This window comes from Gordionus sp. m RMFG-2023, chromosome 1, assembly GCF_954871325.1.
Source record: "Gordionus sp. m RMFG-2023 chromosome 1, tfGorSpeb1-WG-v2, whole genome shotgun sequence".
Lineage (NCBI taxonomy): Eukaryota > Metazoa > Nematomorpha > Gordioida > Chordodea > Parachordodidae > Gordionus > Gordionus sp. m RMFG-2023.
This window is the reverse complement of record NC_088775.1, coordinates 81,115,762-81,141,832: the sequence shown is the minus strand read 5'-3', so window position 1 is coordinate 81,141,832 and position 26,071 is coordinate 81,115,762. Positions and strand designations below refer to the sequence as shown.

The 26,071-nt window shown below is 27.1% G+C and overlaps 1 protein-coding gene across 1 annotated transcript; it reads left to right on the top strand.

Annotated features, from left to right (window-relative positions):
• LOC135930802 (uncharacterized) lies at positions 1–25,733 on the top strand. The gene is made up of 28 exons (XM_065467591.1): positions 1–99; positions 141–239; positions 285–396; positions 998–1,162; positions 1,209–1,313; positions 1,356–1,498; positions 2,325–2,420; positions 2,475–2,584; positions 2,701–2,991; positions 6,798–6,965; positions 7,529–7,636; positions 7,977–8,233; positions 8,338–8,549; positions 8,749–8,960; positions 10,554–10,768; positions 12,052–12,170; positions 13,935–14,081; positions 15,851–16,290; positions 16,416–17,020; positions 17,497–17,623; positions 17,826–18,030; positions 18,090–18,227; positions 19,190–19,339; positions 19,705–19,906; positions 22,461–22,759; positions 22,884–23,466; positions 25,128–25,278; positions 25,408–25,733. The coding sequence occupies exons 1-28, from the start codon at positions 1–3 to the stop codon at positions 25,520–25,522; spliced, it is 5,673 nt and encodes a 1,890-aa protein (XP_065323663.1). The 3' UTR covers positions 25,523–25,733.
• The last annotated feature ends 338 nt before the right edge of the window (positions 25,734–26,071 follow it).

The window sequence follows — 26,071 nt, the reverse complement described above, 5'->3', positions numbered from 1 at the left end:
ATGACTAAGATAGAACCTAACAAGCAATATATACCACTAACTAACATAATAGAAATAATTAAAAGCAATTCAAATATATCTTCAATTAATCATGATCTGGTATTTTAATATAGGATTTTTCTAATTTAATAATATGATAGCTCCACTTATATTATACAAACATGATACACATGGATGTATATCCTAATGATTTTGATTATGATAGTTGGAGCCATGAGGCTTTAAAATATTTTGCTGAAGTAAAATATAAAAGTTGAATTATTATACAAGCTTTATAATTTTAGCATAGTACATTTGAAAAATTAGAAACAGAATGTTTATATGTAATATCTCAAAATAAAAATGATTATCAAACAGTTGAAACATTGTGTAGACTTTATATTAATTATTATCCTGGTAAGTTTTATAATTAATATAAAATCAACCCTCCTTCTAAAAAAAAGGTTTATGTTTGGGTTCAGTGAATCTCTGAACCAGGTTTGGGTTCAGGGCTTGATGTCCAGAAAACATTAAAATTTATATTAAATGGGTGGGCTAAGATAATAAATGATTCAAAGAAAAAGGATTTTCATAAAAAATGTTTTAATATTGAAAATAAAAAATACAATTATTTTACATCTTATTTTTTAAATATATATTTTTTAATACTGTTCAAATTTTTTTATTATTTAAAAAAAATTAAATGAGTAAAAAAAATTTTTGAACCCTGAACCTAATTTAATAAAAGATTCTGGTTCAGTATAACACCAACCTGATAAAATCAACAATTAAATATTTTTGCCATTTTTTAAAGTTATAGTTATGATATGATAATGATTATTTTATATATATTACATAATTTAAAATAATAGCATTACAAGTGCCTGGTTCAGTAAAATTTCTGGGTACAGGTTCACTGTCCTGATAAAAACAATTACATATTTTTTACATTTCTTAAAGTTATAGCTTATAATATGATAACATTAAAAAATAATTTGCATATTTTATTCTATGTTAGACTCCTTTTTAGAAGATGCACCAAGGTTTGCCGAGTATGTAAACCTGTTGGAAAAGGGCAAAGAAGAAAGTTTATACACCTCATTTATTGTAGAATTAGTTCAAGCCTATCAATTATATAATGTTGAAAAAGATTATATCTCAGCTTTAAACATTTTAATGGAAAGTGAACAAAAATAAATATGTATAATCAATACTTTTATAAATATTAGATTATAATGACACTAATGAAACATATCCAGAAATTTTATACCACATGGCAAACATATACTTAATCGTGAGGGATTTAAAAAGTGCTGAGAAAATTTGTGATGAGGGTTTATTTTATATTCTCAAATTTTGTTAATATTGTATATAAGCTTTTATTTGTAAAAATGAATCACCTAATTGCCAGAATGTATTTTGGGATCATTTTGCCTTTTTATGCTGCCAAATTTGGTTAATGAAACAGAATGACCATAATAATAAATATGTTAAAAAAGCACTCGTAGAAGTTGAAAAAGTAATATAAAATGTTTAATTTATTATATTTGTGAATTATAAAATATTGATATTAAATAATTAATATTTTTTGTTCTGGATGGGACCTGTCAAATTTTATCCAAGTTAGATATAGGTTCATATTTATTGGTTTGGTCCATATATGCTTTGGCAGGTTAAAACCTAGGTTTTGGATCTCATTTTAGCACTTTGTTTAGTATGAAATATATTTTATAGTTAAACCCAGTAGTGTCACAAGAGGACATAAGGACTCAAGCTCCTTGAGGAATTTGTAGAACCCATTGAAATTTTTTTAAAAAATTCCTTTGTAAAAGATCATTTTGAAATTGTTATCTAAAAAAAGAGATTATTTTGAAATTGTTGACTAAAAAATAGGTTCCTTTTCAAAAATAGCAATCCATCACATTATAATAATATAAAAAAAAATATTTAGAAATGTAGAATATGTATTATAATACCTTATTAGATTGGGAAAAATATTTATAATTCTGAAGTTTTTAGTAAATCATTAATTAAATGTTAATCAATAAGCTTATAACATTTTTCATAATTTGACCCTTGATATCTCCAAATATATAAAAGCTAGGATCCAAAATTTAAACACTGCTCTAGTTATATGTATTTTAGTTTTTATTCAAAATTCAAATCCCAAGGGGTTCCACAAAAATCATATTTTTTGATCTATTTCACATGGAATAATCCATAAACATCAAAAAAATTGCACCCATCTATAAAATTGCCAGGTCCCATGGTCTTTATATTCCTAAACTACACACATTTGATATAATTTTTATACATTTTTAATATTATTAACTTTTTTATCTTAGATAAGTCATAGAGGCAATATTGATGCCAAAATTACTACTCAAAAATATATAGCCATTTGTTATTCTAGATTAGGACTGAAGGAAAAATATGAGATGGTTTTTAAATACACGATTAAAAAAATAGTATTTTATTCATTTATTTTACTAAAGGCCCTTAAAGATCTTCAAGAAATATATCCGAATGATATACCTGCCGAATATTATCAATTAAAAGGTGTGTGTCAACATAACTATGGTGATTTCGATATGTCTGTGGAAAGGTTTTTTTTTATTTTACAATTATTTTACAATTATTGGTCATATATTTATTTTATTTTTATCACTCCCTCCTTAGTATCAATTTCTTTAATAAAAAATATTACATCTATTCTTACAGTTTTAAAAGAGCACTGGAATTGGACTCTGTCGAGTATCCATTACTCCTCGAGGCGAGGACATATTTAGTCGATGTAATCATCAAGCAATTAGATTCCTTTTCAGAAGATACGATTCCCTACCTGGAGTATAATAATTGTCCAAAAAGGGAAAATGTAATTGAAACCTTATTCGTTTGCACTGATATTGATTCATATTCTCCTTTCGTTTACTTTTTACTGGGGCGTTGCTACCTGTGCCTTTACAATCATCATGCTATTTTGAAGGACGAACATGCCGTGAACTATTTAAAGTTTATAATTTTTCTTTTAGCCCTAACTCTTTGAACATATTATATAATTTGAAGCCTTTAACACCTCTTCTAGAAAATACTTAAATAATATTCCTAATACGTTATGATGGGATTCTCTCCTATTTTCAGAAACAAAGGTATTTCACCCATAAAAGATCTGCTGAAATAACTTTAGATTTAAATTACTGGATTCACTTGGCTCATAGCCATTTTTTTTATTAAATACTGTGGGATTATCATCCTCTTGCCTTTTCCCCTATCCATATAAGCTTTCATCTCATCTAACCGTTTCTTGTATGAAATTCTAAACTTCCTTAGATTCGTCCTAGATGACGAAATAACTCCTAGCACTTAATATCTGAAACAAATGTAACCCTTATCTTACCATATACTCGTTTTTAAAAAAAAACCAGCCAGGCCCACCCCGAATTTATTTACATTATAGAAATTAATTTTTATAATTACTCAAAATAAAAGATATATGTTATATGGCATCTAGTTTCTAATAAATAAAATAAAATATTTTTATTCATTAAAAATTTAACATAAAATTGATATATTTAGATATATTAAAAAAAAATTCCAAAGCCCCACCCGACCTTGTTCAAATTTTTTTTAAAATATTAGGCCCGACCCAACCCGAAATCGATTTCTTTTTTAAAAAAATAGGCATGGACTACTTTTGCAGATCTCTATCAAAAATTTCCAAAAAAAATAGATTCTAAAAATTAATTAAGTTAATTATATAATCTAGGGATTAGTAAAAAATGTTCTTAATATCCGCAATAGATTGAATGTATTCATATTAAAGATTAATATTGTCTAGTCTTCATAAGAAAATTGACCTTTATTTTATTGAACAAAATTATTGTTTTTTATGTGACATATTTCTCTATATATATAAAATTCCAATCTAATTAAAAGGAGTATAAACTAAAAATAAATCAATCTAATTTAATTATCAAATGCGAATTAATTTGCTAGTAATATTATTGGACATCAAAATAAAATAATTATCTATTAACAATAACAACCTAAATAAATAATATCCCATAGAGTGTATGTTCTGGTTCGACTTATTACTAACCAGCCGCTTGTTTAGCAATATAGCTCAGCCTATAAAAATTTGAGGAAAAAAATGAAAAATAATGCTACCAAACACTTAAAACAAACCAAAATAGGGTGCCTTAGTTCAAAAGTTGTTTACAGAAATAAGTATTAAAAATAAGTTAAACCAGTGACACGGCCATTTGGTTAAATAATATAATAAAAAAACATTAACAAGATAAGTTCATAAATATTATATTGAAACCAGTACCTGGAATTCTTGGGATCTAGAAACGGGACACCTGCAATTCAGAGCTAGAACTTATTTTTAAAATTTTCATGAACTGGTTCTAACAAAAAAGTGTAAATATATATGTTAGCGTTAATGGTTTTTTCCGGCAATGTGTTATTACTACTTAAAATCATTTTTTGAGCGCGTTTTTAAAATTTAAAAATCTGATTTTACCGGAAATATATTCCATCATGTTTAGAAAACCTATCTTTGTAGAAAATTTAGCTGTTAACTTTTAAGTCATTCATAATTTACACAAAAAATATATGCAAAATTTAAGATAAATTATAATAAGTTTGAATGTCCATGGAAATATTGTCTCAAATTCATAAAATAGGTATTCCAAACATGACCTCATACATTTAGGTAAAATCAGATTTTTAAATTTAAAAAAACCTGTTCAAAAAATGATTTAAAGTTGAAAAAATAACACATTGACGCTAACAATATAAAGTATAAATTTTGTACGAATCATTTTAGAGGGCTTATTTATTGTTTAAATATTTATAACCGGAATAGTCCAGATTTAAAACTTTTTTGTTCTCTAAATATATTTCCTATTATTTACTTTCGATGCACTGTGACGAATTGAGAAAAAAATGTTTTCATGATAATTATACCTTTAATCAACAGATTTGAATGACCCTAAAAATAAAGGTAAATATTTTAAATTACATCTGGGGCTGGTGATGGCCAAATCAAATAGATTGGAATGTGCACTTTTATCATTGTACCGGCCACGAGAATGGGTAGCTTTATCTTTGTCAATTATGCTTGTTTGTTTAATGTTTTTTTGAAGAAACCGATATTAGAATTTGCTGATTATTTTTATTTTAGTCTACTCCATAATAACCAAAAAACAGAGATCTAGATTCAGTGGAAGGTTCCGATTTTAGTATTGCGGAATGAGGTTAAAAAAAGTAATTTATTTGTTCGAAAGATTGCCGTTCTATTATCTCTTAATCTTTTTTTAAAAAAAATTGAGTGTTTTATGGCCGCTATTAAATATATACATTTTTTAATTTTAGAGTTTGCCATTTTTTGAAAATGATCATGAGATATGTGGTTCGGAAATAAAAAAATTTTAGAGAAATATTATGATACACAATATATAAGATATAATCGCACTGGGCATTTAGAAGTGTGTTGTTAAAAATATCGAGATTTTAGCCAAAATTATATTACTCACTCCTCTAGTTTTCGTCACAGAAATGTTTGGCCCTCTTTTTTTGGAAAATCAAGAAAGAGACTCTAGGTTATATATAATACTTTTTAACATCTTGAGGGCTTAAGAAATTCTTTTATCTTTATTAAATTTTTCTCGTTTGGAATTCGCGCTTAAATGATCTTCTCATTGAAGGTTATCAGGGGGAAGAATTGAAGATATATAAAATATTATTTTAAACAAAGAATTTTCATTTATTTATCTAACAAAAATAACATTTAATTATAAAATAATTTATTTACAATAATTTAAAATTTTATTTAAGAAATACTTAAAATTGGCTATGGCTATTAATCATAAGTTATTTAAATTGGTTATGGCTATTAGGCATAGTCTTTTTTTTTCGATATTTAGCTATGGCCACCTAATACTCGGATGAACTTTGGATAGGTCAGCGAAACTTTGCTTTTTTCATTTTTAAAAAAATGATATAATTTCATAATTTATATGTCCCACTTATATATTTAAAAATAAATTTAATAATTGTTCGTTAGTTGGCGTTATATACTAAAAAAAATTCATTTATTAAATATTAAAAAAAATAACTATTGTATTGAGATGGTTTTTTAATATTTAGGTGTATATGTGGTAAGTTATCGGAAGAACGAGGACTAAAATACTCCCGTGGTAATTCTTATCTCTCAATTTTAAACCATTCACTACGGATGATTTTAAAGTTTGAAAATCTCATTTTCCCGGAAATGAATCTTAGTATGTAGAGTACCTACAACGGGTTGCTTCGCTCCTGATGATGTTTAGTTATGCCTATATCGCTGTATTTTATTTAATCGCTTTGGAGCGAATAATGTTTATATTTTATGAAGCTCTTGATTGCTTATTGCTCGCAACAAAACTACCTTTTTTTTGTCCATAGCGATTTCATTTGATAGATTTAGAAAGCATGATTCCAATTATACTTTGAATGAATATAATATAATTCCTAATTGATAAAAAACCTCGGGAAAATAATTCCGACACCGAAGATTCCACTCTGACATATTACCTTTCCAAAAAAATCTCTGGAGCTATGTGCTCAGATTTCCCGAGCGTCTAATCCCTGGGGTTAGCGTCCCTTTTTAAAAAAACTTTATTATTTAATCCTGAGAAAGTTCATATATTTTTATTATTAATGAAAATATATTTTAGCCGCTATTTAAAATATAGAGTATTTTATTTTCAGATTACCAATATAAAAAAAAACATTTTCTTCCCTATATCAATATGCAAAATATACAATCATAGCGAGGCTAAGCAATGTCTAGAACGAGCTTGCGATCTCTATGAATACGAGCATTTTGAAGCATCGAAGCTACTAGCAGACGCTTACATCGATACGGGAGATTTGGAATCTTATCATAAACTTTTAGAAAGGCTCACCGAGGTATACGATAAACTTTCAAAGGACTTTAAGTAACATTATTTTTTAAATGTTGATATTTCTTTTTCCTTATATCTAATATTTTTTCACATTATAAATTAGTGATCTGCATTGGGTCCAATTTCCTAAGCCGGACCTGCCCGAAATTTTTTTTAGAAAAATTTTTCCGACCCAGCCCGATCCCGTACAAATTTTAATTTGCCTCGAAAAGCCCTACCCAAAATAAAAATTATTTGTCCGCCCGAATTTATTTAAATATAGAAAATTTAATTTTTTTTATTGTAAAATATTATATAAATAAAAATATATTAGCATCTTGTTTCTTGCAAGAATTTTAGAATATGTCAATTTATATGACAAAATGTAATGATATCATATTCGAGAATTTAAGCCCAACCTGGCCCGAAAATTTCTAAAAAAGGCCCGACCCAGTCCGAACCGAAATTATTATTTTTAAATAGACCCGACCCTGCCTGAAACTTGTTCGGGCCAGGCTCGGCCAGGTACAGGCCGGGGCATTATTTGCAGATCTATTATATATCACACAACTATCACATTTTATTATAATGTCATTTTGTTTAAAAAATATTTATAGGATTAGCTGGGTGTATAGAAGATTGGGAATATACAATTTACAAAGTGGTCACTACGAATTTGCGATTCATTGTTTCACGCAAGTTTTTCATCAAGAGCCTAATGATTTGTGCGTTAATATATATTTTTCTCTTATTATTTATTGATAAATTTAATATTTAGTTTTTATAATTATAAATAAAAAATTAAATGAAGCTTTTTGGTTTAAGTTTTTTTTGTAACATACTTATAATTTTTTATTGGTTTATTTAAACAATGGTCTCATCGATATCATTTATGGGTATTGATTTTAGTTGGTTCCCAAGAAATAAGTTTTTTGCTTCAATTAGATTTGATTTACAGTATGTTATTCATTACTCTTTTAGTATAAATATAACTAATATGATCTATCTACTCCGCATTATTCAACAGCTAATTTAAAAGTAATAATTTATATTTATATTGAAAAGAGTATCATGGAAATGCTTAGCTGAAGCTTATTTTTACAATAAATCTTACAAGGCTTCGATGAAGGCTTTTGAGGAAGTTCTGAAGCACGTTAGTACTTCAAATAAACCACCTCAAACTGTGGTTGATGATCAAAATATTTTATACTACAAAAACAAATTGGCCATCATAGATTTCAAGATGGGTGAGCATTTGAAGGCTGTCGCTGCTTTTGAACGAATCTTGAACAAAAGGCCTAATTACCATCCATCGCTTATAGGTTTAAGATCTTAAAACAATATCATAAAATACGGTTTAAATACATTAAATGATATTAGGTTGATAGATGGGTGTCATTCGTTTGTTTTGCATTAAAATATTTAGGTCTCGCCGAAACTTACGTTGATTTATCCATGCAAAGCTTGAATAAACACGTTGACGCTAAGGCTAAAGAATGCACCTCGAGAGCCCTCGGTTTACTTTTGAGGGGAATTCTGCTGCTAATGCCGCAGAAAGATAATTCATTTGATCACGTAAATTTTAATCCCGGACAATGTAAAACCTCTACCAAATTGACCAACGATATGGTTAGCCAAGTTTAATATTAATTACTATTAAAATGTTAAATATTGTTTAACCACGGGTAAAATGGCGGCGCCAAAAGCGATTTACATTTCTAAATTTATTTATAAACGGCCTGGTAAATAATTTAAAATCAAAAATTAAACGGAAAAGCCATTTTTAAATGATATTTGTTTCTAGTAAAATAGTAAAATAATTAAAAAAATATTTTAGACAAATCTCAACGATTTATACACGCCTTTGAATTGGGCCCATTTTTGGATATTAGCCGGTAGAGCATGCTCCTTATTACATCAGTTACCAGTTGGCGTGAAAGTCAAAATTCCTAGTTATAGTTATGATGATTGTGGCGATAAAAACAATCGGACAAAAATGGATGGCTTTATAGAATTCACTTTACAAGATTTGCTGGCCCTTTCCTACAAGTGCACTTAATATTTTTAATTTTGGTTTATGTTTTGTCGGTCAGAGCTCCTATTAGATATTATATCGATTAATACATCGATGTCTATTACAATATTTGCAACACTTAGAAGGGGTTTATCATTGAGCTAGTAATGAGAGTCAGACTAGATGCTAGAAATAAAATTTTAGGATTACGCTTCCTTTTAAAATGGACAGATAACATTTCACTCAATTCTATCTACACTTTTTTTTCTTTATTAGTATAAACCGTTTATTTACCAATCGGCTAAATGCAATACTTCCTAAATATTAAAAAATGCACCCTTTTCTAAAATTTTTAATTGAATAATGTTAACTATTATCGGTTAAATGAGAAAAATCGGTAAGGAGAATTTTGTTTTGCCCAAATTTATTTATAATTAGTAATCTATCCTTACAAAAGGTTAACCAACTTTTAAGTACAAAATATATAGAGGCTGTTTTGTAATGATATTTTTTCAATTAACAACCACGCTTTTTGCCTAAAAAATGAAGTTATAATTTAAATATAATTTATAATTATTTTTATATATTCACTAGTCTTATAATTTAAAAGCATGACGGAGTTATTTTATTGATTGCCATCACAGACTGATATACATATAGTTCTATTAATTTCATACCAATATTAAAAGCATAAAAATATAAATAAGCAAAAATTTATTTGAGGAAATCATGTCTCAATACATTTAAATATGTATTTGTGTAAAAAATCTCATAAGGGCTACATATTTTCCCCTAAAAGTCTCTTCAATCATAGATTGTTCACCAGAATTGTATTTGTTTCATAACCTTGCTTCAATAAATGATATGCTAAGAATTCTTTTGCCTTGAGAAATATTTCAAAATCGTTTATAAAAAGGTATCCATGTTTAGGCTCTACAGGAGAACAAGAAAAGTAATAAATACAATTTTTGATAACTTTATTCAATTCATGGAAAAAATTTGTACTACCCCAATTGAAAGTATCTCCCTATCTTTCCCCTACTATAAGAATATACCCTTAATATGTTGTAATGATCCAGATGTTTTATGTCCATATCAACTATTTCTCAAAATATTATAAATATTAATATATTAGAAAAATATTGTTAAAACAAATTTACTACAAATGACTGTTGCTGAAAATTTTATCGTTTCTTCCTCAGAATTAAATGATTCTTATTCATTTTTATTATTTATTGATTTAAATAAAATTTGTAATTTACAATATCAAAATAACTAATCTTTACCATTTATAATGTGTCTATTCAAATAGATGGAGTTGTTTTTGTTAATTCTTCGGATCAAACATACATTTTTATACCATATTTTAAAATTCGTTTTTAATATAGTAAAAGCTCTAAGGTCGAGTACTGGTTTGTCATATTTCTAAACAGTAGTCTATTTGTCCCTATATAGCTTACTTTAAACAGCCTCCTTTGATGGAGTGGATTTATTGTGTGTATTCAACTTCCTTAATATTTTAATTTTTTTTTTCAAAAAAAAAATGGTTTTGCAAGTAAAAATTTTCTAAAAATAATAATATGTTTCCGGAAATTAAAATTTGCTTCTGAAAACATTTAAAAAAAAAGATTTTATAGTATGGCCCTCAGGCTTAAGCCCGATATATCCGAACTTTGGACTGCTACTATACATTCGCTTATGTTGTACGATCATTTCCAGGCAAAAATACAACCTACCACTAAAGGAGAATCGAAAATTTATAGATTTTCGCGAAAATTTGCTCAACTTTGCCCGCTAAATAAATACGTCATCAATATTCTAGGTGTTGTAGCCGCATCTAAAGGTTTGATCTGCTATCTTATAATTTGCTTTTTAATTTTTAAAATAAGCCATCTTTTTTTTCTTCTTTAAATCAGTGATCTTAATTTTTTTTTTCATCCCTAGTATAACTAAACTAATAAACTGGGAAAGGTGGTATTCTCTTATAATATATTTCCTTATCACGTCAAGTTGCACCTTCATCCCAATTTACCTAGTAACGCCTTTTTAAACAAAAGTAGAAAATATTGTTCTCTTTCCCAAGCCTTCAGCTAAAATTACTCTGGTTAATATTGGAATTGAACCTAACATTTATATCAAATAACTATTTTTTTTGATAATTTACATAAGAGACCTGCATATTCAAAAAATTTTCCGCCTGCTACCTAAGAGCAAAATACTTTAAGATCTAAGCCAAGCTCTTTGCGGCCTGTGGTGTGGCTTGAATATAAAAAAAGTCTTAGTAGGGAGGAAATCTTAAACATAAAATTTTTATCCTCTATTTTAATATTATTCAAATCTAAATATTCAGAATTAACTAAGATAATTAATGAGGTTTATCTACATTTATACTATTTATTACAAAAAATATGAAAATAAATAGTAAACATTTTTCACCTGAATTTTTTTAACACTTTTTTAAAAAAAAATAATTGTCATATTCATTTAGGCAAAAATGTAGAATAGGAAAGAATTATAACCTTAATATCTTTCCAGCCACATTCTGAATCTATATTTCAATGACTTTACCTCGGGTTGGCTTTCAGGACTTTAATTTACATATTGTTATAGACTATAGATATTTATTGTTTTTGATAAAAGCAAAGTTCAAATTTTTTGGCTCGGGCCGGCGGAATTTTTAAAAAATTTTGTTGTTTCTAATAATTTTTTAAATTTTTTGCATGGGAAATTAAAAACATGAGCAATATAATTTTCCCGAATTGATTAATTGATATAATTTAAATACATTTGATCTTATTTTTTTATAATTTTTAAGCCAAATAAAATGAAATTTGTGTAAAAAAAAATATTGATTGAATTTTCTTATTTCCATTTGAGTAATGGGAGGTCCCTAAGAATATAATGGCGGCAAAACCGTCATTACATTTTATAAACCCAAGCTAATTCTCTGCCTTGTGGTATATATAAAGTGTAACACCATTCCCATCTGCTTAGTTAATCCCTTAAGATTCTAATGTAGACGGAACGCGAACTTTACCATGAATCTTACCTATTTAAGAATTTAATTTGTCGAATACAAAATGTATTTCTTAACTATTTATATATTTCTTTTGATATTCCTTTAAGATATCCGTAATTATGAAATGTCAGAAGAAGCAATCAGTAGATGTTACGAAATTGATTCAAACGAACCCATCTTTACTTCTAATTTGGGCGTTCTCTACTTACTTAAGAATGATGGAAAGGTTACAAATTTAAATTTAAATAGATATAGGGAATATGATAAGGTTTGGTAAATAAGCGCAAAATAAAGGAAAGGGATGTCTTGTGTCATTATTTTCATTATGTAGTGACTCTTATATTTAATATAACCTTTGTCATGTCATCGACTAGCTATAGCCTAAATCAAACCAGTACCATAGTTCATATCATGTTTTGTCATCTCACAAGAACTATACCTGGGTCACACCAGATCAGGTAGCAAGAATAAAGTACTAATGTGTGCCTCTTAAAAAGGGAATATTGAAATGAAATAATTATATTCTATTTCTATAATTGAAAGAGAGAGAAAGAAATGAAGGAAGGAAGAGTAGTTTTATATTATTTTCAAATTACTTATTATAATATACAATATAAAGTATAAAGCAACTATATTTATACTACTAGCGTGGGTTAGGTAGACATATAAAACACTTTTAAATAAATGCAAATCATAATATTTTAAAGGTTAAGAAACTATTTCCTTCAAAAAGCAAGATGTAAATTAAAAATATATGGCATTTTTTAGAATTTATTTTTTAAGATATGATACATAATTATATTAAGAATAAGGCCTCATTTATAGTAGACTCATTATGTCCAAGCTTTGCTTTATTTAATGCTATCACAGCTGATTCTTCATAGTGGTAATAATTTTTGAAATATACGTGGCAACATATGTTTTTCATAGCTTTATCAACATAACTTTCAATATTTATAATGTATACTTATTTATTTGCTTGATTTTGTAAATAACGTTGCATTAATAACACAACGTTTGAATAGCACGTTCACTATAAATGAGGACTAAGACTCATTACATTTTCAGTATGATGTAATTGATTATATAATTTTTTTAATTTTTGTTTTCAAAATAAAAATATTCAAATTTATAATATTTTTTACAGAGACATGCCGGACTTAGGGCCGGACCGGGCCTATTTTGATTTTTTAAAATATACCCAGGTCGGGCCTGAATTTTTTTTTTACAAAATTACCATGGCCTGGCCAGAAATTTTTTTTAAAAAAGTCTGGGCCGGGCTTTAAAACTAAATATTTGATATCGCCATTATTAGCTATAAAAATAAATATAATATATTTTAAAAAAATCCGGGCCGAGACTGAAATTTTTTTTAAAAAAAAGCCAGGCCGCGCCTTATAATATAAAACCCGGGCCGGGCCTTAAAAAATTTTTGAAAAAAAATCTGGGCCGGGCCGTGCAATTTGTACCTCTGCAAGTCTCTGATTTTTTGGTAAAAATTGAGTAGTTGTCTTTTTTAAATACCTAAATTTTGATATTTTATTAAACATATATTTAATTAATCTTAAATTAACTATGAATATAAAAATATAAGATTTAATATTAAATGATGATCTTAACAAAATTTTTGTAAGGTGTCAAAAATTATGCAAAATAGTTTTAAATATTATGTTTCATATTTTTACTATAAAAAATCAATTAGAACAATGCAATATTCAATAATAGTTTTTGAATACTGTATTAATTATAAGAGATTAAAAGCACTTTTTTTTTACCTACAAATATTAATCAATAAATAAAAATGGATGAAACTTGTCAGGATGGTATAACATAAAATAGAGTGCTACTGAAAAAAACTAAGTCAAAGCGTTTACAGGGTTTTTTATAGTAACAATTTAAGAATCTACGGGGGTGGGGGTGCTCTACTCAAGCATAAAATGTTTTAATTTAGACATTATAATTTAAATCTATTTTTTTTTCATCTTCAAAGATGGCTAATAAATCGTTTACGAAAGCACAAATATCTGATCCTAAATATTCCCAAGCCTGGATAGGTCAAGCTACTTTAGCCGAGAAAGGCGGAAATTATGAAGAAGCCATCGATTTGTATCAACATACCTACACATTTTCTTACAACGTTTATATTACTAGATAACTATTTTGAAGAAATTATATAATTAATATTAGCCCGTTTTACTCGTGTCGATTAGAGGTGAGCTATGGTCTAATTTTTTATTTATCCACCCACTCACGCTTGCACTAAAATAAATTTATGCCCATTCTCGTAGGATGGTATGAGCCCTATTATCAACGCCTGAAAAGTTCTCGGATTATTTTTTAAAATATTATAATTCTACCTTATTTTTCAAAATTTACTTGAAATTAAATCAAGTCATATTTATAAATTAAAATCTTTATTAAAAATTAAAATGCCAATATTTTTTTTTATTTTAGTTGCGTTCGTCTTTCCTCTAGTAAACGATTATTGGTTCTAAAAAATAATCATTCATTGAAAACCTAACTGGTTGAGGCTGACAAAATTTTATTGGAATTTTATGAAAAATGAAAAAAAAATAAATGAAAAAGTTATTTCTATAAAATAAAAAAATGAAAAATTTTTAAAAATTCTAATAGCTTAGTAAATTATTTTGTTAAATTTATAAAAATTATTCTTTTTTGGATATAGGGCAAAATCCTGTTATAAAATATGAGGTCAGGTTTTTAAAGATATTACTTTTAAAAATAATCCATGATTCACGCAAAATTTCTAATCACTCCAATCACGGGTTTTTTGGAAAAGCCCGTCACACCCATTGTTCAAAATTCAAAATTTATTCACACTCGTGGTTTTGGCGGCCCATACCTACCCCTAGTTTCGATATCTCCATCATTTTTGATCTTAATAATTGATATTTTGGTTTTATTTTAACTTAAAAAACCGGACATATATAAAATATTCTGATATCGATTTTCTGTTATATAATATTTTATACTATAAGAATTTAATACAATTCAAGCAATTTATATTTTAAAGTGAATTTTATTTGCTTTTTATAAAAAAATATATCTTTTAACATATTTAAATTCTCGATGTTCTTATAATGGGACAATTTTCAAATTTTTTAAAATTAATTTGGGTAAAAACGGACTAGTAAATAAAAAAATAATGCTAAATCATAAATATACCTTAAATTAATTTCGATCAAAATCTATACACCCCATTTAACGCCATTTTTAAATGGTACGGTATTAACTATCGAAATCACAACTGATTCTTCACAGCGAAAATAATTTTTGAAATATACGTCAAGCATGTTTTTTCAAATTTTATCATAGCGTTTTCATCTTTTGGTAATACCACAGCATTAAATACCGTACCACTTGAACAAATCGCGTTTACTATAAATGGGCTTTAGACTACTTTCAAATTTTATATAATAAATTTTACTAGAAAATTACCCAAACTATCGATCGAACATAAGGGTACTCATATGTAATTTACAAAATACATAATTGTTAAACTATACCTCTTATGCTATCTTTGCAATAAATTACGTATCGCTTGAGCGACATTGCGCCAACTAAACGAAACCTAAAACTAAAAACGCTTCCAATAGCTAATATTTACATTTAAAAAAATTTTCACTAATAAAAAAAGGGATAATCGGTAATTAAAAAGGACTGTTATATAATCAAACAATAATTAAATTAAATAAAATATGTTATTCAAAATTTATCTTATACCCAAAATAGTATTTTTTTTGGATTTATTCCTTTCATTAATACTTAACACATAATCATGACCATAGAATAATCAGACTCTCAGCTTATTATTTAAACAAATAGAAAGTTTCGCACAGATTTGCTATATGAAAAATTTGATATATTTTTTTTTCTCTTCAACAGAAATACAATGTTTTAAAATGCGGCAAGGCTCTCCTCAAGCTATTCTGCCTGTATTCCTCTCACTCTCTCGAGTCCCAGGCGAATGCCAATCATTATTCATTGACACCCCAAAATGAATGGGAGATAACTACTGAAAGAGACTTGGATTACACAGCTCACCATTCTATCCTCAAGGACGGTCTTCGGATACATAGAATTCTCAACTACACCGCAATTCAATTAGACGCTCTAGCTTTGGTTTCTGTAAGATACCCATTCGATTATCGATTTAATTACCTACACTCACAACTTTATTTCAATCTAAACGGTAATTCTCACGTAACATTTCACATCGAAGAGGAAAATAGTTATGAAACAAATAGTAAAACTGATAGCGACACGTCCAGCGATTACACAACCATGGCTTTTAATACGCGGGACATTGTTTTTCACAGTGGCAGGTTTGTAACTTTTTAAAAAAACTATAGTTATCATTTTAAGTCAATAAATTGGAACGCTCGAGTAAATTAACAAAATAATAGAATTATTTCAATGATTTATTTTTTTTTTTAAATTTATTTTTTAGAGCCCTAGAATTATTTTTGTCTCAATTTCCCTTTAAAAATCATGAAACAAATGTGAGCAATAATACCAAAGTCAATGATCGTCATGCGAATGATGCAAGAAATATCCATAAGATAAAGTACCTTGTACAACTATCTTACCTTAACCACATGTTCAGTCGGATAATATATACAGACCACCTGAAGCTGATAAGTATCGAAAATTTATCGACCTTAGCCGCCTTGCTAGAACATTACTGTTTCCTTGCCTTAACCGCCACCTCTAACCACAGTTTTAATTTGCGATTCGAAGGGCAAGAAAATGGATGCAATCATAATCAAACTTTCCTGGGACTTTATATAAGAGGTGTAGCGACTCTCATAAAAGATTTTAAGACCATTTTTAAATCTTGGACCAAGGAAAATAAGGATAAAAAATTTATCGAAAGGCACATCCAAGCTGACAATAATTTTCTCAGGGATTTCTATAGCCGGGGAATCACGAATGATCGTTTAGTCATCGATTGCTTGTCCGCCCTATGTGTTTCAACTTTATACCAATTACGACTTAATATGCGTGATAACAAAAAGGCTTTAGTCGACGATCTCAATTTTGGAAAGGAAGAAAGTATAAAATAATTTTAATTTACGATAAAAATTTTCTTTAGGTGCCCTTCCTTACTTAAAGTATTTGCAGGTTCTAGCGGATAAAAACGTTTTAATAATAATTTTTATATTTATTGTTATAGTTGTGTAATGGCTATAGAAATCGTATATGCATGCTTGCTATATTTTTGAAATAACTTAAACTAAGATGATAGATTTTTGTTAAAACTAGATTATCGCCATATTTTAGTCGGTTAAACGGCTAAAAATAGAGCAATTATACATAAGAATTTATTCAATAAGAGGTGAAATAAAGAGCCAATTTTACAACCTATTTTGTAAAATATTATACTCTTAAAAAAATTACGGGCTTATGGTCTCTTAAAAGTATAATGTGATACATCATATCAGATATAAATTTAGAGAACTTTCTATTTTAGATATAAAATATTAAAAAATTATATTAATCTTCTTTTTGAATTTAAAAAAAATTTAAAGTATTTGATCGCGTTCTATCAGAAAATCATAAAATATCCCAATACGACAAATTCAAAATTAGAGTTTTATCGGCCATTCAATTATATTTGATTACTCCGTCTAATTCACAAGCAAAACTTACGAAAATGTAATTGTAAAATTAAATTACATTTTTATAACTATGTTTTAAATAAATAATTAATAATTTTACTTGCAATCATTTATGGTAAATTTTTCTCTCAAATTCTCATTTCCTTTTAAAACATGATTTGAAAAGAATGTTTTTAAACAATTTTTTTTAATTAAACTTATAAAAAAAATTAATTTTTGATTTAAATATATATTTTCAGACTGAAAGAAGAAGAGTTGATACAAAAGACTAATAATTCCGATCTATCTCAGCCAGTCAAAACAAAGTCATCAAAAAAATCAAATTATCGTTCAAAGCATAATGTCAAAGGTAGAGAGATGGACAATACGGCCGATCTCAAGCCGGTTTTAATAAACTATTACGCGGAAGATTATTACTTAAATATATCCCTTTCAATATTACAGGTTTTTTAAATGCGCAATAACAACAACACACATAATACGTTCTCTTCTAATTTTAACAGGTCTTAAATCATCAATGCGAGAAAGTTAGGAAAAGGTCTGAAAATTTGCTCAAATTAGCTACCTACCTCATGAGAGGAGATTTGGAGACGAGGAAATCTCAATTGTTATATATTCAATTTGCGGCTGCCCTATACAATGTAATAATCATTTTTTTTAAATAGTAAAAATTTATTGAGTATAATGTTAGGTTTTTAAAACTTTTTATATAAAGGTTTACTTCCTATAGAAAGATGTATTTTTTATTTATTTTAAAAGACTTTGGTATTTCTCATAAGGGTTACATGGCATAAGGTTAATTCTTCTAAAAAAATTAGAATTTAATTTTTATTAACCAGAGTTTCATAATTTTGGGATCACAATAAACTTTAATGAACAATGATTTTAATACTTTTTATGGTTTACTCAAAGAAATAATGTCTTTACCATTCTACGTAACTCCTTAAAAATTAACCTTGTTGCGTTTGTGTTACTTTTTAAAAAAAAGGATACATTACCTCTTGAAACCGTTACTGTGAAAGATTGCATAAATAAATTGCTTTTCTTTTATTTCATCAATAAATTTAAATATATATTTATTACACCAATCTCAAATAAATAAATAATTGCCCTAATTTTTTTAATATTATTATAGTATCATGAATATTTTTACAAAAAAATTGTTATTTAACAAGATCGTTTATCTTTAACACTGCTTTGATTGCATTGAACACTACCCCTTCAATAGTTGCCGAGAATGGCAGGAGTTACTTACATTTTATAAACATGTTTTCTTGTGCGGAAATGGTCTTAATTGCCCATTTTTAGCATTTCCATTAAAAATCTTCTTTTATCTTGGGATAAAATCTTGTCACTAATTTCTCTCTATGGGTATCATATTTTTATTAATATCCTTCCTCAAAAAAAAAGAAACCAAATACTATTTCGTTATTTCATTTGGCCTTTATAAAGTAATGATGAAGATAATTCATAATTAATCGCCCTCACTTCACTAACGCCATTCTCTTCTAACATATTTTAACCAATAATTTTAAATTGTGTAAAGGGTTCTTTTATTATTGTTATACATTGCCGTTTAAGGATATTAAAATTCTATTAAAAGGGTTCACTAGATCAAGAACTCTCCAAATTTTCGGACCATAATAGATGTCGCACGCTAAATATAAACATACCTATCGAAGCTGTGGAAGTAACATGTCACTCACCTCACCTCATCAACAAGTATTCTGACATTTTCGAAAAGAATAGACCGGTTATAATTATTGATATTAAAGTTTTAATAAAAAATACATCTACGCAAAGAAAAATAAAGATTTAATTATATAAATCACCAATTTAACGAATTACGATTCAGCAATTAAAATAGGTAAACAATAATTAATTATCAAAGATATTACTGAATATTTGAATAATATGATGAATTTTGAAAATACTCCCTATAAGCTTTTTTAAAAATCCTACAACGTTTCAGGGGCCAGGCTTAGATCCAAAAAAATTGCCACCAAACTTCGGGCGGAAGAATTTATATTTGCATGTCTCGATTTGTAGTTTGTTGCTTTTACAACTCTTTAATTCTTATAATATTAAATTTATAAAATCTTTAATCTTTATATCAAGAAACCAAATTGGCTCACTATTTTAGTCCACATAATGCTTGGACACGTGGCAAAAAGCTACAAATTGGCCCAATCTCTTTACCACGAAAACCCTAGCAGCATAAAAAGTCAAATTGTCTTAAGCTTAGCCACTTATGGACATTTTGTTTTGGTTGGAAATTTTGATATATGTGCCGCCATTACCGAATCTTGTGTTCAACGAGGTATGTAGAATAGGTGAATCTTTTCTTTTAAAGGAAGGAAAAAATATATATACATTTTAATATATTTTTTGAAAGATATGATAATTTAAAAATTTGTGCATATTGATAAGGTATAATTTGATAACATTTAGATGACAAGATAGATTAAAAAATAATAATACCGGATCCCATTAAAATACACTGTGAACAAATTCTTATATGGTTTTTAATGACAATGTTACTATATGTGATGTATAATAAATAACTTAACTATATAATAATGTTGATAAATGTATTTAGTAATAATTAAATTTAATGATAATTTTATTCATAGCATCCATCATTTTTGTTCTTGATCTCTGCTGGAGTCTTCTGATATTTATTGTTTTCATTTATGCTTTTAAATAATTTTAGATTATACTATAGGCTTACCAATTTTCCTGGTCTCTTAATCCAATTCTAATTTTTTTAGAATCCAGATTAAAACGAGTTCAGGTTCTGAATATTCTTCAAATGGCAGTTTCCCAGTCCATAAAATTTTTTAAATAATTTCGGCTCTTACACCTTACCCAATAGCGATAGTTTCCGATTTCTGTTCTAAGCTCTGGTGTTATACCAAATCATAATTTATTTCTGAAGGAAGAATCTAAATATTTTAAACTGTTACTTCCCTTGTAGATAAAGTTTTCTCCACCAATTTTGCTTTTTTAATTTAATTAGCTCTTATAGAATATTTACTTGCTTCCCCATATTTTGACTATTAAATCTGCCACTTCGGAAATTTTATTATACCAGATAAAATAGTTTGACTTTTTTAATTATCAAATTCACTATTAGTTGATGAAATATAAATATGGAGCATTGTGAGAACAATTATTGAGATTGCTTTTTCTCTCTTCCGATCGGGTAAGTATTAGATTATGGTGCGGTAAAAATAGATGTTATGCCATTTTATATAATATATATCAAAGTACATTTACCCCCCCCCCCCACCTCCCCTACCTTTTTTTATCTAAAATATTTCTTTATTTGATATATTATTGATAATTTGTGATGCTGATTAAGATCACATTTCATTTTACTTCCACAACTTAATGCCTCTCATATTTATTTCATGACATTTTGTTAACCAAGTTCCGCATTAGGGTAATTATACCTAGTAATAGGTGTATTATGTTGCTTTATATAACGGGAAAGTACGACTTAAAATGATTAATATATGCAAACGAAATATGACGCGTTTTAACATCTCGAAAAAATTTTGCATTAAATTGAATTATATTATAAGCAGTATTCAGAATCGGATTTCACAATTCTACAAGCTCCTTTTATATCAGGAACCTTAGTGGTAACTATTGAGATTAAAATTTTATTACCTATATTCAATTGCAATTGCTATACTAATGTAAAATAAAAATCTTTAAAAGAAGAAATAGAATTGTTAACACAACGAGATTTAGCCAATTTTGAATCTAAACTTTAGTCAGAAAAAAATAATTAGCATAATTTCCAGGCTTGCATAATATTAGCTAAAATATTGGGTTAGTCGTTTTCAAAAATCGAACCGTTTAATAACACCGTACACGACAAAGTGATCTGAGAAACTTAATATTTAGTCATTAATTTTAAAAAGTTAATTCAAATTCTAAAACATATAATCTTGTTCTATTTATATTCATTTTTTCGGAATCCCAGTCCGAAAAGTTATAATAGAATGATAGACACTTTGCAAATTTAAAGCAGAATTTTCATTTTGATTGCATTCTCATTCATTTTTCCTAATTCTTTATCAGATTCAGAAACATATGCATGTCATTTCTTTATAACTTATAGATCTTTTTTAAATATCATTTGCAAAACCTGTTTATGTTCAGTGAAACCCAAGCTAAGGCAGTTGAAATCTTATGTAGAAATTCTGGGGATATATAGGAGAGGGTTGAAGACATTTCAAATAAAGCTTTTAAATTAATTAGAGTAACATCGGAAAATCAACATTTAATTTTTTTTAAGATCTGTAATTTAAAAGAAGGCATTAGTTTACCGATGATGTTGCTAATCTGATAAGACACTTAGATGAAAGTTATCTTTCTACATCAAATATGTAAGAATCTTTATTGTTCTGATTATAACACATTAAAACACCTTCCTAACCAAATATTTTCATTCATACTTGATTTCAAAGTGAAGTTCCTTTTTGAATTTATTAAGAATTGTGAAATCATTGATATATCATGTATACTTAGCTAAATAAAATTTGCAAAATTATTAAGCGAATGAAACAAATCAAAATAATAAACAGTTTTATTGTAACATTTTATAGGGGTCCATAGGCCCTCTTATTTTTGAAAAATTTTTAAATTCGCATAAATATGTAATTTCTTAAATAAATTTGCAAAAAAATAAAATTTTCCAGAAGAATATTCAAAGTTCAGGAGGTTTTAAGCCCCCCTCCCCCCTCAACGACGCTACCGCATATAATTCCATCATGTCGATAAAGAAATAAAATTAAATTTATAACATAATGCCTAATTTTTATTTGCAACCTGTTAACTGTGCCATATTTTATATATATAAGCTCAAAATGAATGTGAAATCGAGTCCGATCTTTATCACAACCTACTAGATTGGCTTTATACATGGTTCGCCTTCATTCAAATGTGCAATCCTCATCCTCTTACTCCTCCCTTATACGAAGAACAACCTAAAATTCCTTCCAACGCATTAACTCAATTGGAAATGGTTTCCTTAGCTTTTAAAAATCAAAAAGCGTTGGATTTCAATAATCAAGAAGATTTTCTATGCTATTTGTATTCTGGTCCGATTAAATCGTTTATGAATGAAAAAAAATTATTTTCTAATACCTACATTGGAAATGTAATTATTTTTTTTTAAAAATACATTTAAAAACACTAACACAATAAAGTATTTTATCTCATAACAATTTGCTTAAAATTATAGATATTATAATTTTATTATTATTACTCTATATATAAATAAGGTGATTTCTCGATACATTATTGATCCGCATTTACTACTCACCTCCACTTCCGATGATAAGACCTTAATTCAGGCCATCTTCTTTCACCTAAACCTATATATTGTGCTTTTATCCACCAAAAATAATATCCCCCACGAAAAATACTTCTTGTTATTAGACAAAAATAAATTGGGTAATAACGTTAACGTTGCTTCCAACGTTTGGTCTCGAAAAAATGTAAAAGTAGTCCCATCACAGGATAATCCTACCAACTTTCACTTAACTCAGGAAACCTCGAATTTACCTTTGTTAGGCGATTTTGAAACAACGGGATCGACTCTCTCTGATTTCGATATAGTGCTTACTTTATTTACACCCACACTGTGGCAATTAACCCATCGCATTCTAAATAACCCAAACTCCGACGATGATCATTTTTTTACAATTACCCATCTTTTAAACCAATTCGACTCAGTATTCAAACGACTCAAACACCTTTATTCTCTCCATCAAACCACGAATAAAGTGAACAGGGATGAAGAGACAACGTTGCTCGGAAGTGACATAAGCTTTGATCCGATACTCAAGAAAGCTATCAATAGTGGTAATTTATATTATTATACATGACTTAATACCGGAATTCATGTTGGAATCTTTCAAGTTTAAGTTACAGTCACGTTTTTTTTATTATTAAAAATTTGATTTTATAAGAGTTCTATTGCAGCACTTGTGCGCTTCCATTGTCAATTTTCTATCCTAAATTTTTTTAGATACAATTAATATTTAAAAAAAATAAACATTTTTTAGAGATCCTAATTTATAATTTTTTTCATATTTTAAGTTGAATTTAATTATTATAATATATCGTCGGTCTAGAATTGGAGTGCTCCACTCGACATTTTCAAAATTTTTGAGTTAGAACGAAGTAGATAATAACTTAATTATTCACAATATATATGAAAATTAAAACTAGATTAAAAAAATAGTATTTCAAAAAGTTATAGCTCTGTTAAAATTGATCAATAAGGTTTTCCTATATTTTATTTTAAACTTTAATGTTGATTTTCTCATTTTAAACATTTGCGCAAGTGAAGCACTCCAATTCTAGGCCAACGATATATATAAATCTATACAAAATCAATTAAATTAAAATTCATTCAAAACTTTATGAGAAAATTGTCTAAAATCTACAGGGTTTGATCACATAAATAATTTAAATAAATATAAATGCAATTTGGTAATGCTGGACTTACGACGACTACCGATAAAATAAAATTTGGGGAAAAGTCTCAAATATTTTGGTCGTGTAATTTGATGAGCAAGGTAATTCACCATCTCAAGAAACATAATTATTTCACATTACTGTGTTATACAATTTACATGACTCAAGTACTGACTTATCCCTAATTTTTATTAACTGATATCCGGTTAGAAATCCTATAGTTCTGGGGCTTCAATCTGTATCGGTTAAAAAAATTAAATTAATACAAGGACCGTAAAAAAAATGATTGTGCAAAAAATATAACTAGTTATTTTTATTAAAATGTAAATACTAAACTGATTAGTTGGGTTTTTTGATATATTATAACGATAAAATTAACAAGTTACCTTAAAAAATACATTCATTCATTATCTTTATGTAATTATATCCTAAAAATTCAAGCATTTCTAAATATCATTTTAAAAATTTGGATATTTTTAGCCTTATTAAAAGGAATAGATGTATTTATAATTTTTCATAATGACTAACTAACTCTTGAACTTTACAGTCCAAGTCACAATTAAATTTAAGCTTATAAATAAATTATATTAGTACGTACTTGATTTACTATATGTACCAATCTTATTTAGAAAATTTAATGAGTAGCATTCATAAATTTAAATAGCCCTTCTTTTTAGATTGCTGTTAAGCTGTATAGATGATTAAACAAACTTCTGCTAGAAATAAGACCAATCAGGACACGGCCTCGATTTTTTGCACAAATTTTTTAAACACGTCCAAAAATACTAATTAACCTTTATAGATTTAAAATTTTTTAAAGTCTCATCAAACTATAAATTTTAAAAATTCTTCTACTGATAAAAAAGTTTATGTTAATTTTTTTAAACCCTTAATTTAATTTTATAAATAAACAAATATAATGATGCTTGCTTTTTTTAAAATAGACATTACTATTTTCGTTATCTCTAGTATCGAAACCTCTCTAAATAAAATTATTTTACTAATATTATTCTATAATATATTTAAATAAATCACTTTGATAGAAGAAAACCTAAAAATTGGAGAAACCGAGGAGCTATATTTGTCGCCGTCCTCATTGAACTTTATCTTGATGTTGGCCGGTATTTGTTCTCATCTAAGAACCTACGCCAATCAATTAAGAGGAAATGTAGCTGTTCAAGCCGATGCAATCAAGTTTAAATAAAAATTAGCAAAAAATAATTTAAACTTTTTTTTCCAATTTATGGTTGTTATTGTATGGATTATCATCTTAAAAACACACTTTAGTCGGTATATATAAATTTTTTTTATTTTCCTCTACAGCAAAAAACAACACCTTTTGAATATGATCGACGCATTTATTGAAAACGAAAAAGACGATCTCTATAAAATTGACGTTATCAAAAAAGTTTTCGAAACAAAGATTAGCAAATTATAAATATGCCAATTTTATTTATATTTATATTATCATAAAACATATTTAAATACAATGCATAACAAGACAAATAAATTATTATTTTTTAAGATTACATGAGAGTAGCTTTATTTAAAAATATATAAATGTTAGAACATATCGCTACTTAATTATTATTATAGGGTTCTATGTTCACTGTCAAAGTGAAATATTTCCGATAACCCTAAATGAATATTAATTGTTTTTATATAATAAAAGTTTCATCTATTTGTTTAACCAATCATAATCTTTATTTTTAAAACGTAACCAAAAATATTTAAGTTTAAAGAAATTGTTAGTTTATTTGAAATTTATAAAATAAATTCAAATGGTAATACTAATAATTAATTTCTTAATATCGATAAAAAAAATTACCTTTACCAATTTTTTTGCATAAATTAATGAATACCTAAAATTATATTGACATTTTCCCGTTCATATACTAAAATTGGCTACAAGTTTCTGTAGTAATTTGGAAAGCATACATATATAGTTATTATTTATATTATGAAAAATTAGTATATTCTTTAATTA

Coding starts and splice junctions, on each gene's coding strand:
- LOC135930802 (XM_065467591.1), top strand. CDS start 1: ATGACTAAGATAGAACCTAACAAGCAATATATACCACTAACTAACATA. Junction 7,637..7,976: donor CATCAAGAGCCTAATGATTT/GTGCGTTAATAT, acceptor TATATTGAAAAG/AGTATCATGGAAATGCTTAG. Junction 10,769..12,051: donor TGTTGTAGCCGCATCTAAAG/GTTTGATCTGCT, acceptor TATTCCTTTAAG/ATATCCGTAATTATGAAATG.